We start from the raw sequence: 13,235 nt of genomic DNA on the forward strand, positions 1-13,235 counted from the left end.
CAAGATACTATTCATGCTAAACAGTCAAAGGTCCTAAGACCTGCAACAAGTTACTAGAGTAAAACCTCAAACAAGAAAAGACTTAGAGTCACATGCATCAACAAATCTTTAACTGCTCTAACCCAAAAGTTAAGATATTACCTGTGAGAAGAGTAGTGTCTTGGTCGGCCTACTCGGCCTCCATCACGAACACTCTGCCCTGCACGGGCCTCCTCAGCTCTGGACAATGGGTAGAGATATGGCCTGGCTTCTTGCACTTGAAGCAAACTCCAGCATCCTTCAAACATCTCCCAAAGTGCGAGCGGTGGCAAACCTGGCAAATAGGCTTCTCCCCAGCCCTGGGAGGAGCCTGTTTCTGGGCCTGACGCCCCTGTGGTGCCTGTTATCCCTGCTGTCTCGGTGGTCCATGATACGGCTTCTTGCCGTGCTGCTGCTGCTGAGAGTGGCCCTGATGAGGGAAGGGCCTCTTGCCATGCGCCTCCGCGCTAATATCTCTCAGTGTTTGCTCGGACCTCAAGGCACGCCTCAGCGCTGAAGCATAATCAGTTGGCTCCGCCATAAGTACATCCCTACGGATAGCGGGTCGAAGCCCCACAAGAAAGTGCTCTAGCTTCTCCTTCTCGTCATCTCCAATCAAAGGCACGAAATGGCAGCCCCTCTCGAACTTCACCACAAACTGTGCCACCGACAAATCTCCCTGTCTCAAGCTCATAAACTCCATCTTCAAACGGGCTCTCACATCAGCAGTAAAATACTTCTCAAAGAACAGCTTCTTGAACTCAGTCCAAGGTAGAGTAGCTGGGTCCACAATCTTCTCCATTCCCTCCCACCAGAGGGCGGCATCATCCTGGAGGAGAAACACAGCACACCTCACTCTATCTGGATCTCCCAGCTGCATATAGCGAAAGATCACCTCCAGAGAACGGATCCAACCCTCCGCTATCAACGGATCAGTGGTGCCAGCGAAGTCCTTCGGATTCATCTTCCGGAATTGCTCATAAACAGTCCCCACTCCAGCTCTAGGAGCATCCACATGACGCTCGAGAATGCGGGCCAATCCCGCTAGAACCTGTCCTCCTACATCCACCTGCGGCGGCGGTGAAGGCGGCGGCCGTGGAGGCATTGAGAAAATCCAACATTCAAATTTCATGCCTTATAAAATATTTTTACTTCAAATTTAAATTTCTCAATAACTCAAGAAACTAATACATCAAAACTTAAACAGATAGAGACATTAAACTTAAATCTTACAGACTTTGAGGCGAGATCCCCTGAGTTTCAGCAACCGGCAGTAGGCTCAGCCCAAACCAAGACCGTGCTCTTATACCAACTGTAAGGACCCTGACTACTAGACTATAATTAAAATAAAGGAAAATTACGGATTTTTAAAAATTTTGCCATGACCTATTTGTAAAACAAACAAGCCAACAAGACTCAGTCAGCAATTCAAATAAGGAAAGAAATACTGACATAAAAACTCAAGTGCGCTAATCATAAACATGCAATCCTAGTAACCACCTCCCGGTTACAGCATAAAGTAAACTAAGGCATTTAAAAGTTCGCAATAATCATAAACATGCATAAGTGTAGACATACTACAAATTCATCAACTGTAGCACAGGGAATGCACATCCTGGCTATAAATACTGAAAGTACTCAAATAACTCTTCATTATTACATAACAGAGTAATGTGCGGAAAAAACGTAAACATAAAGATGCAACGGTCACTGGGCCTTGCACCACCGATGGCCTCATCCCAGTAGATCATGCCCCTCCATCTCAACAACAGTCTCCTCACCTGAAAACATTCAAGCATAGTGAGTCTAAAGACTCAACAAGTATAAACAGTGTAATAACAAGGGTTTAAAATACGTGATGCGATACTTCAAACTATGATACATAGTATACTTTAAACTTTAACTGTAAATATGCATGAAAATACAAGAGTAATATAGCATGCAATGATGAACTCACGCTATGATAGACTTTCAACTTTCATAACATAAACTTTCATAACATTAAACTTAACCTCATGCATAACTGATTGACTGACATAAACGTAAGACGAGTCAACTGAAACTTTGAAACTTTAACTTTTCTTTTCTTTTACTTTTTCCTCTAGAAATCAGTTCCTTGATTTGTGACCCTCTGTTTCGATCATGATCATGGCTGCAGTGCACTATGCCGGCAAGACGACGACATTTCTCCCGACGAACTTAACCCCTCTGTGGCAAGGAGATCGAGATAACTCCCGCTCCCACATTGCCCCTCTGTGGCAAGGATAAACAAGATGTCTCTTGCTCCCAACCTAACCTCTATAACCTCTTGGTGAGTAGACCGAGGCATCCCCCGGCCTAGCAACACCCCTCTTTGTCACAAACAAATCACTTCATTCAAAAACATTTACTTCCTTTTTTTTTATTCATTCATTAAGACTCGACTCACACCTCTTTATAGCATGCAAAACAAGAAAGCTTCCTTTCACTTTATGAAACTCAAGAACATGTCATATGCACACGAATAGGCTACCTTTAAGACATGAGACTCAACTCAAAAATGTGGGTGTAAGGTGGATGAGTGGCTGCCCCTAAGTCAAAAGAAACAAATCACTCAACAATTTCCCTCAAACTTGACGTAGCCCGAGCAAGAGAACCGTAAGACCCTAAACTTTGTCATGCCTTAACCAAAACCCATCCCGCTTAAACCGACACTTAACAAACACTTCAAATTACCCTTAGGAATAGGTGGTAACATCAAATGATCAAATGAGCTAATTGACAAGGCAAGAAAATTGGACAGCCCCTTTTTACAAAGAAAAATCTGCACCTACACCTCCAACTTAAAAGACTCATAACTTGGTCCAAACTTATCCGAAATAAGCCCATTTTATACCGACACGACCACAACATCATGAACTTTACTATGGTACAGCCCTAACACTGCCCAGACCTCAGCCAAGACCTGCCCTGCCCCGTGAACAGTACTGCCCTGCACACTCAACAATACCCAACTTACCTCTAACTCAAAAATTCAACCCCATAACCCTCTTTCCTCAACTCTTCTCCATACCAAAAAACAATACACCTCAAATAACATCTCTTAGGACTTATCCCAAGCACTAGGGCAACACTCAACCACACTCCCGCTCCACAATTTCGAAATCATCAAGATCAAGCACCAAACGTGTCTTGATCCTTGTTCAATCAATATAACCAATTGCCAAACAACATAATGCATTAATCATACATTCAAAACAGCCCTAATATCATGAAAATTTCGAAATATATATAGGGCATACTTCTGAAAATTTAGAGAATCATATATGCAATCAAAACACTCCATTCTTTCCATCATAATTCAAAATGCAACTCCTTAAAACATATAGCACTTCCAAATTTCGAAAATCCCCCAAGAACCCTACTGAAAATTGTCAAAATTTCGAACCCTATATGCATACATTAACAAGCATTTCGAAAATATTTAAGGGAATAAGAACAAGAGCATAAATAGCTTGAATGAGAGCCCAAGAAAAGTCTATACTTGCCTTCAACCTTGACTACCCAAAAATTCGAAAATAAAAAGGAAAGGAGAGCTGAAACTTCAAGCTAACACCAAGCTAAGCTTATTGGGAAGCTTCTCCGGCAGCTGGAGGCGGCGGACAGCGGCTGGGCGGCGGCTGGAGGTGGAGGAGGGGAGGCCGAACGGTTCTTCAAGGAGGAAGGGGAAGGGGGCGGCTACCTAGGTTAGAAATGGGCTAGGGTTTAGTTTTAGGTTGTAGTGTGCATTTTAGAGGGAAAATAAAAGGAGAGTGTATTGTGTGTAGTGTTTTAAAATTGCTATTGTACTTGTAAAAGTGCTACTTGTACTATTACAAGCCTTTATCTCAAAACTTTTGCACCTTTAAAACTTCTAAGTTTAAAATTTTAACTCTCAACATTTTAATTGAAATTACACTAGCCCGGATTTAATAAAATCCTATTTTATGAAAATTTTAGGAAATAATCCGAGAGAATGATAAAATTGCTTTTTGACCCCTAAAAATTCAAAATTTACATTTTTGGCCAAAAACCCCTTTTTCCTCTAACTTAAAATCTTAAAATCGAAAGTCTTGAAAATATACCACCGAAGCCCACCATCGTCGCCTGCCGGGATAGAAACTCACTAACTAAACAATTCAAGACATTTAATTCAAATAAGTCAAGCAATACTACTTTAACTGAAACTTAAACAATTAACTTCAAGAAATTAAAAATATAAATACTGAAAATAATTTTATGCATGATATTCAAATTTTAAAAGTTCTTGGTGTTACAAGACCTGCCTGGGCTTTGAATTCCACTGATGTGGACTTTGAGTTTCAGACCTGTCTGGGCTTTGAATTCCACTGAAGTGGACTTTGAATGTCAGACCTGCCTTGGTTTTGAGTTTCACTAATGTGGTCCTTGAGTGCCAGACCTGCCTGGGATTTTGAGTTCCACTGACGTGGGCCACTAAAGTGGACTTTTGTGTGCCAGACCTGCCTGGGATTTTGAGTTCCACTGATGTGGTCCTTGAATGCCAGACCTGTCTGGGCTTTGAGTTACACTGATGTGGGCCACTGAAGTGGACTTTTGTGTGCCAGACCTGCCTGAGCTTTTGAGTTCCACTGATGTGGTCCTTGAGTGCCAGACCTGCTTGGGCTTTGAGTTCCACTAATGTGGTCCTTGAGTGACAGACCTGCCTGGGATTTGAGTTCCACTGATGTGGGCCACTAAGGTGGACTTTGTGTGCCAGACCTGCCTGAGCTTTGAGTTCCACTAATGTGGTCCTTGAGTGCCAAACCTGTCTAGGCTTTTGAATTCCACTGATGTGGGCCACTGAAGTGGAATTTTGTGTGTCAGACCTACCAGGGCTTTTGAGTTCCACTGATGTGGTCCTTGAGTGCCAGAACTGCCTGGGCTTTGTTAAATAATGTTTCCAAAAGGTAAAAAATTTCAGTAGGTTCCATAAAACAGGATTGACTCTTAACACGACATTAAAATAAAATTGACGCTAAACAGGACTGACCCTAAAACAAACAAAACAGGACTGACTATTGCAGAACAGAAATAAATAATGCAAAAAGACCAGCTGGTTAAGGACCAACTTAGTGCACTTTGGATAACATGAAGAGGCCTGAGCCAAGCTACTAGGGATAGTATTTTTTCAAATGCTGAGCATTCCATGACCTTTTACCCTTCTTGCCTTTGGCTTCTTCCAAATAATATGCATTTATTCCAGATTTTCCTATCACTTTGAAGGGGCCTTCGTACTTGGCCTCTAGCTTTCCTCTTTCCCCTGGGTGTTGTATTTTTCGCATAACCAGGTCTTCCTCTTGAAAAACCTTAGGATATACTCTTTTGTTGTAGGCCTGGGTCATTCGTTTGCGACAGGCTGTGAGCCTAATTGCATCTCGGGACCTGTGCTCTTCAAGTAAGTCCAAATCCATTGCTCGCAGTTCTTGATTGTTTGCCCCATAAGCCATTATCCTAGAACTTTCTTGTCCAATTTCTACGGGGAGAACAGCTTCAGTCCCATACACCATGCTGAAAGGAGTTTCACCCGTACCGGATCGAGTTGTAGTTCGGTAAAACCACAATACAAAAGGGAGTTCGTCTGCCCATTTGCCCTTAGCTGCATCCAGTCGTGTCTTAAGAGCTTGGACTATCGTTATGTTGGTAACTTCGACCTGTCCATTCCCTTGCGGGTATGCCACAGAGGTGAAAACTTGTTCGATCTTCATTTCTTGACACCATGCTCGAACTTTGGATCCACAGAAGTGTCTCCCATTGTCTGATGCCAACCTGCGAGGGATCCCGAAGCGGCACACTATATTTTTCCATAGAAAATTGAGCACTTCATTTTTTGTAATTTTAGCTAGGGGCTCGGCTTCCAACCATTTGGAAAAATAATCGACTGCGACCAATAAGAATTTCCTTTGCCCCGTGCTAACAGGGAATGGCCCTACAATATCCATCCCCCATTGATCAAACGGGCAAGCAGCCACCACTGTCTTCATGTATTCTGCAGGTCTCCACTGTAGGTTAGCATGTCTCTGACAATTATAACACGAATGAACCAGATCTGAGGAGTCTTTCCGCATAGTAGGCCAAAAGAAACCAGCAAGAAAGGCTTTCCGAGCTAGGGTAAGACTGCCTAGATGACTTCCGCAAGACCCTTCATGAATTTTCCGTAATACATAATTTGCCTCGTCGGGGCCCAAGCACTTTAACAAAGGTTGAGAAAGAGATCTTTTGAACAGAATTTGGCCTATCATGACGAAACGAAGTGCTCTTCGTTTTATTTCCTTAGCTTTCTTATTATCACTTGGCAATTCTTTTGTGGTCAGATATTTGTGTATATCATATCTCCAATTCCCTTCTAGTACTTGGGTTAGCATATCATCGAGAGTTTCCAATTAAGATACGAGTTCCCGACCTGCCACGATGGGGTCAGACCGGTCACTTAATGCACTGGCTAAGTGGGCCAAATGGTCGGCCTTGATGTTCCAGATCGGGGGATGAGCTCCAATTTCAGCTCGGTGAATCATTCCTTGGCCTTGTCTATGTTGATCTCAAACTTTCCATTGCTCTGTTGAATAGCTAATTGGGAATCAGAGTATGGAATAGCTTGGGAGATACCCAATTTTCGTTCTGCTTTGAGTCCAAGTAATAATGCCTCATATTCTGCTTCATTGTTTGAGGCTCTGAAGTCCAATCTGATTGAAATATTAGTTTCTTCACCCCAAGGTGAGATGATCACAATTCCAGCTCCGCTCCCGGACTGACATGATGACCCATCTACAAAAATCTTCCATAGCTCTTCTTTTTCTAGTTGAATTGTCTCTGCCAAGAAATCAGCTAGGGCTTGAGATTTTATAGCTGTTCGAGGTTCATATTTGATATCGTACTCGCTCAAATCCGTGATCCATCTGACCAGTATACCTGATACGTCTGGATTATCTACGATTTTTCCCAAAGCACTATTGGTGAGTACGGTGATAGGGTGCGAGAGAAAATAAGGTTTTAATGTTCTCGCTGTGATGACCAGAGCTAAAGAAAGCTTTTCCTGAGTTAGGTAATTGAGCTCGGGTCCCTTCAAGGCATGACTTAAAAAGTATACGGGTTGATGATTCATTTCGTATTTTTTGACAAGGACCGAACTGGTTGCTCGAGGAGTAACAGCCAGATAGAGGAACAACTCTTCCCCTTGAGTAGGCTTATTCAGGACAGGCAATTGCTTTAAGCAGGTTTTCAAGTCCTGAAAGGCTTTCTCACTTTCCTCATCACATTCAAAAAATTTTGTCTTTCTTAGTGCCTTAAAGAAAGGGAGGCTTTTTTTCTGCTGATCTGCTTATAAACCGGGTCAGTGCTGTAATTCTTTCCGTTAATCTCTGTACTTCCTGTATATTCTTGGGGGAGCTCATAGTAATGATGGCTTGGACCTTTTCGGGGTTAGCTTCGATTCCCCTTCTTGTAACCATGTAATCCAAAAACTTTCCAGCTCGGACTCCGAAAGTACACTTGTTGGGGTTTAACTTAAGCTGATAGTGTTTTAAAGTCTGAAAAGTTTGAGTTAGGTTGGTAATGAACTGGTCCGTAGTTCGGGTCTTGACCAGGATATCATCAACGTAGACTTCAATATTCTTTCCAATTTGCTGCTCGAATAATTTGTCCATTAATCTTTGATATGTTGCCCCGAAATTTTTGAGTCCAAATGGCATGACCACATAGCAATAAGTTCATGTTGATGTGACAAAGCTCACCTTGTCTTTGTCCTTTTTTGCTAAGGAAATTTGGTGATATCCCTGGTAAGCATCCAGAAAGCTGAGTAATTCATGCCCCGCGGTCGAATCCACAAGCTGGTCAATTCTAGGTAGGGGGTAGCAATCTTTAGGGAATGCTTTATTTAAATCTCGAAAATCTACACACATTCGCCATTTACCGGAGGATTTTGGTACCAGGACTATATTGGACAACCAGGTCGGGAAATATATTTCCTCAATGTGTCCAGCCTTGAGTAACTCGTCCACTTGCTCCTTTATTACCGCACCTTTTTCAGGACCGAAGTGACGTTTCTTTTGAATAATTGGGCGACAACTCCTTATTATATTGAGCTTATGCTCTGCAACCTCCCGAAGTACCCCTACCAGGTCTGAAACTGACCATGCAAAGACATCTTTATTTTATTTCAAGCATTCCAGTAGTGGTTGCTTCAACTGTGCCTCAAGGGTGCGAGCAATTTTTACGGTCCCCGAAGGAGGGGAGATCATGATTTTCTCAATTTCTTCTTAAGTAGTGACAGATGTGTCCTCTATCAGGTTGACCTTTTTCATGCCAAAAAGTCCAGGTCTGTCCACACTATCAGTCCTGGTCACCTTTTGCTCTATTCTGACCTCCTCCACATAACACTTGCGAGCAATGACTTGATCACCTTCACCTCACCGACCTCATTTCCCACTAGGAATTTCATTTTCTGATGCAGTGCTGATGCAACAGCCATGAAAGTGGTCATGGCAGGTCTGCCTAGTATAGCATTATAGGCAGATGGAGCATCTACTATAATGAAACTCACAATCCTGGTCTTGCGGGCGTTGTTCTTTCCAAGAGTTAGGGGTAGGTGCACTAACCAGATAGGTCGAATTGCATGACCTGTTAAACCAAAGAGTGATATTACGAAGGGCTCCATCTTGTACTGTCCCAGGTCCATTTGATTTATTGCTTCCTGGAAGAGAACGTTGACAGAACTGCCTGAATCTACAAATATCTGGGCTACGTCATAATTTGCGACCATGACCCTTATTATCAGCGCATCATTATGGTTGCTAGAAATTCCTTTCAAATCTTCCGGCCCGAAAGAGAGGGTCGGGCCAGTATGGACAATCTGCTTGTCAATCTCCATATTTATTAATTTTCTGCTGCTAGTTTTCCTAACTCGATTGGAATCTCCATCAGTAGGGCCTCCCGAAATCATATTGATAATTCCTCAAGTGGGCAGAGCCGGTCTTTGATGAGCTCGGTCATCCCTGGGCTGGTCCTGATTTGGGCGATTGAAATCTTCGTGGGGAGGAACAGTCCTGGCTCTTTGTCTTGACCTTCCTCCATGTCCCTGTTCGGGCGATATCCCTCTTGACGGGTCAATATATTTTTTAATTCATAATGTTGTTGTATTATCCTTTCAATCTCTTGATCTAATTGACGACAGTCCTCCATAGTATGTCCATACTCATTATGAAAGTGACAATACTTATCCGATTCCCTATTTCGAGGTCCCTTCTCAGTCCATGGAGGCCTTTGTGTGAGTTTCCGATCGTCACAAATTTGAAGAGCTTGGACTTTGCTCATGCGCAAAGGAGTGAAAGAGGTGAATTCACCCAATAGTGCGGGTCGGTATGGTTTTCCCATCCCTGGATTGTTGATCGGAACCCTATTGTTCTTAGGACTTTTAGGCCGTTCCCTCTTTATAGCTGCTCGCGAGACCTGAATCTCTTCCATGTTGACATATTTCTCAGCTCGGGCGAGTAATTCCTCGTATGTTTCCGGCGGCCTTTTTATTAAAGATTTGAGAAAATCTTTTATAACCAGTCCTTGAATGAAGGCACTGATGAGTAGGTCTGGGGTAGCCATGGGTACCTCGAGAGCCAAGGCACTAAACCTGCGGATATATGCTCTCAAATTTTCATGTTCTCGTTGCTTGATTGCAAAGAGGCTGAAAGTAGTGGTAGGATGTTTTTTGCTGCTAGCAAAGTGATGCAAAAAGAATTTGCTAAAATCCTTGAATTCTTTGATCTCCCCAGAGCGTAGCATACTGAACCATTGCTGGGCTAGTCCTATGAGAGTAGTAAGGAAAGCCCTACACTTGATCTGATCAGAATATTTATGCAACAGAGCTGCATTCTCGAAGCGTGCTAAATGGTCTTCAGGATCTCCTTTACCATCATATTCTCCAACGTGAGGCAATTTGAATTGTTTGGGGAGGTCGGCGTCCAATATCTCCTGTGTAAAAGGAACGTTTTTTGTTGTGGTAGCTAGGTACCCGGCCTGCTTCTTCCTTAGCTGCTCCATCTCTTCCTTCAACTTTTTGATCTCCTTGAGGTGGGCATTATGATCGGGGTGCAGGAGATTGGCCTCACCCCTTTCCGCCAAAGCCCTCTGAACAACCTGAGTTACTAATTCCTCTAAATTTGGGCGATCTCCATTCTGATTAGCCATCAAAACTATTTTTCTTCAAATTCCCATAGACGGCGCCAATTGATGATGTCGGAATTTTACCTCGGGTTCGGTCTGGTAGAATGGATCCTCCAAATCTTCAATGAAGCAGGTCGGGTTGGATATCACCAAGTACTGCACAGGCAACAACTAGGTCAAGGGGCGCCGAAAGGGTTTTCGGCGTGACCCCTCCGATGCCTAAGTCAGTGTCTTGAAGGCAGAGGGTATGATTAATGCGAAAACTGAGAGATATGAGTGTGTGAATGTAAAAGTGAGAGTGAATGAACACGACCATATCAGTACCTGTATTTATAAGAAAATTAGAGTAAGTTACCTAGTCGAATTATAACATGTCCTGGAGTAGAACTCTTCACTCATTGGACCGTCCTTGAGTTTATCCCTATCTCATGCATATCTGTGGAATGATCAAGCTTATCTCCAAGACATTTGTGCCCTAATTGAACTAGGAAGGTATGTCCAGCCCATTGGGCCCCAGCTCGGGTAAACCCATTAACAGCAGCCCAGGTCTTGACACGCCCTAACAGGTAAAAAACTGGGCTGGACCTTATATAATAATAATTCCAAAATTGGACCACCCCTCTTAAACCCATAATGAACGGGTCCGGGTTAAAATAATTTCCCGGGGTATTAATGTTCATTGGGCTTAATTTAGTTATTAAGTCTAAAATGTTTATTGTATTCAATTTATTTATTGAGCTTAGTTGTTTATTTGAGATAAAGTGTTATTTGGGCTTGAATGAATTGATTTAGTTATTGATCCAAGCTTTAAGCTTATTGGGTTTACGATAATTATTGAAGGTTTAATTTAATAATAGAGCTAAATATGTTAACAAGCCTAAGTTGTTTAATTATTTGGTTGGGCTAAGTTCTAAGTTGTACTAAGTACTATTGTGTCAATCTAAGTCTGATTGGGTCATTTTAAGTGTGATTGAGCTAGTATAAGTATTTTTGGGCCAGTATAAATGCTAATGAGTCAATCTAAGTTTGTGGGCTTTAGTTAAGGGACAACAACTCGAACTAGCCAGTGGTATACAAAATAGTCCGTAAATATATATTTAATAGATGTATATGTATATTTTCATATAAGTATGATTTTTATTATGAAAAATGAATTAAATATATATTTACGGGCAAAATTTCAAGAAAATGATATTTCTAAGTTCATGATTCATGCATGTATTTTATGATGAGATAACGAGCATGTAAAGAAAATATGTTTGGGAAGTTGAAGTGATTTGTGACAAACACGAGACTGGAGGTCGGGATACCGGGCCCGATGACCTTTCCACTTACGATTATGAGCCTATGGATCCCCAAAGGTTGGGTGAAATGGCATAGGGCGTTAGGGGTACACCACACGGGCCGCCACCACGTATGATGGATTTAGATTGATCAATCGAATTAGGTTACACTTCACTGTTATGACCCACAGAAAATGATTTTTATGTTTATGACATGTCAATACTTATGTTATGTATTATGTTACGTATTATGTTATGATTTAGATTACGACGCAGTTTATGCCTACGATTTTACGATCATGCACGCATTAGAATTCTCAGGTTATTTTTATATACGTTATGTGCTTGCATGTAGTTTTATTTAGTAGTACTCGTTATTAAAGGTAGAATATTCTGGGCCTTTAGGCTCACTAGATCTAAATGGTGTGCAGGTGAGTTTTATGTTATTCAAGAGATTGTGGTCCCGACTGGTGGTGAAGACCTCTGTGCATCCATGGTGAGCTAGCACACCCGTGACCTTTGCTAGCTCATGTTTCGGTTGATTTAGTTTACGATGAGATATTTTATGTATTAAGCTATTTTCCACACATGTTTACCATTTTTTTTCATTAGTTTGCATACTTTCGAGATTATAGCCGTTTACATGGATTTTTTTAAAACATGTTCAAGTTTTTAAACTTTTAAGATGCAATCGATTTTTATTATGCATTAAATTTTATGAAAATCTATTTTAAGTATAGATGCATATATGTAATATATAAAAAAAATTCCTTTGAGTTTTGGTTCGTTTCAGGTTGGGCGGCTGAAAATTTCTCTTTAAGTATATATGCATATAAATAATACAAAATTTTAAATAATCAAAGTTTCATTACACACCTTGGAATTTATACAACTCTTGGAATCTTTAAAAATTACAACTTTCTTCAAGATTTTTGAAAAACTTGATGCATAATATAAATAAGTTTTAAAGGTATTTAGAGTGTTTGAAGGAATCAAAAAGGTATTTAGAAAGAACTTAGGATGAAGAAAAGAAAGAAAGAAAGAAAGAAAGAAAGAAATAAATAAGAGAGGAAAAAGTTTAGAAAGGTTGAGGCAATTTGGAAGAGAGGTTTGTTTAGAAGTGTTGGAATTTTGGATTAGAAGTGCTCTTTTATAGGCAAACTAAGGAGGTGTAGTATGCCACAAAAAAGGAGGTGTAGTAATATTAAAATAATATATATTTATTTTTTTTTTATTTTTTATTTTTTATTATATATATATGTACAAGAAATACATAAAATTCAAAATGTACAATACATAATTTAATATGCAAATATTTATACTCCGCTGTTTTCAAAGACTAATTTTGAAGAGTGTGAAAAGGATCTTGCTCACAAAATCCTTTTTCTGTTTGGATAATTGTTTGTCATGTTTGTTTTTCAAAAAACTCGGATGGGAATTTCAAAGATTTTTATGTGGACAAACAGGTATATATATTCTGCGGTGAATAACTCTGTGTCAAATTAAAAGTCACGTTTTTTGTTAATTTCTTGATAGAACATGAATATGAATAAAATTTCTTATTCTATCTTCTATTGCCTCTTCTCTTCTATTATTCTCTAGGAGATCGGTCATCTCGAATTGACACTCTTAACATTTGATGCTCTCATTAACTTCTTTTTCTCGTTGATTTCTTGATAGAACATGAATATGAAAATAATTTCTTCTTCTTCTCTTGATTATCTCTTTTATTGCCTAATCTCTTCT

At 40.7% G+C, this 13,235-nt stretch overlaps 1 protein-coding gene across 1 annotated transcript; it reads right to left on the reverse strand.

Moving 5' to 3' along the window:
* Positions 1-8,988: 8,988 nt before the first annotated feature.
* Positions 8,989-10,230, reverse strand: LOC140861999 (uncharacterized). Its single transcript, XM_073265004.1, has one exon. It carries the CDS (start codon positions 10,228-10,230, stop codon positions 8,989-8,991), a length of 1,242 nt encoding a protein of 413 aa, XP_073121105.1.
* Positions 10,231-13,235: the final 3,005 nt, after the last annotated feature.

The sequence above is a fragment of the Henckelia pumila genome, chromosome 4 (assembly GCF_033568475.1).
Source record: "Henckelia pumila isolate YLH828 chromosome 4, ASM3356847v2, whole genome shotgun sequence".
NCBI lineage: Eukaryota > Viridiplantae > Streptophyta > Magnoliopsida > Lamiales > Gesneriaceae > Henckelia > Henckelia pumila.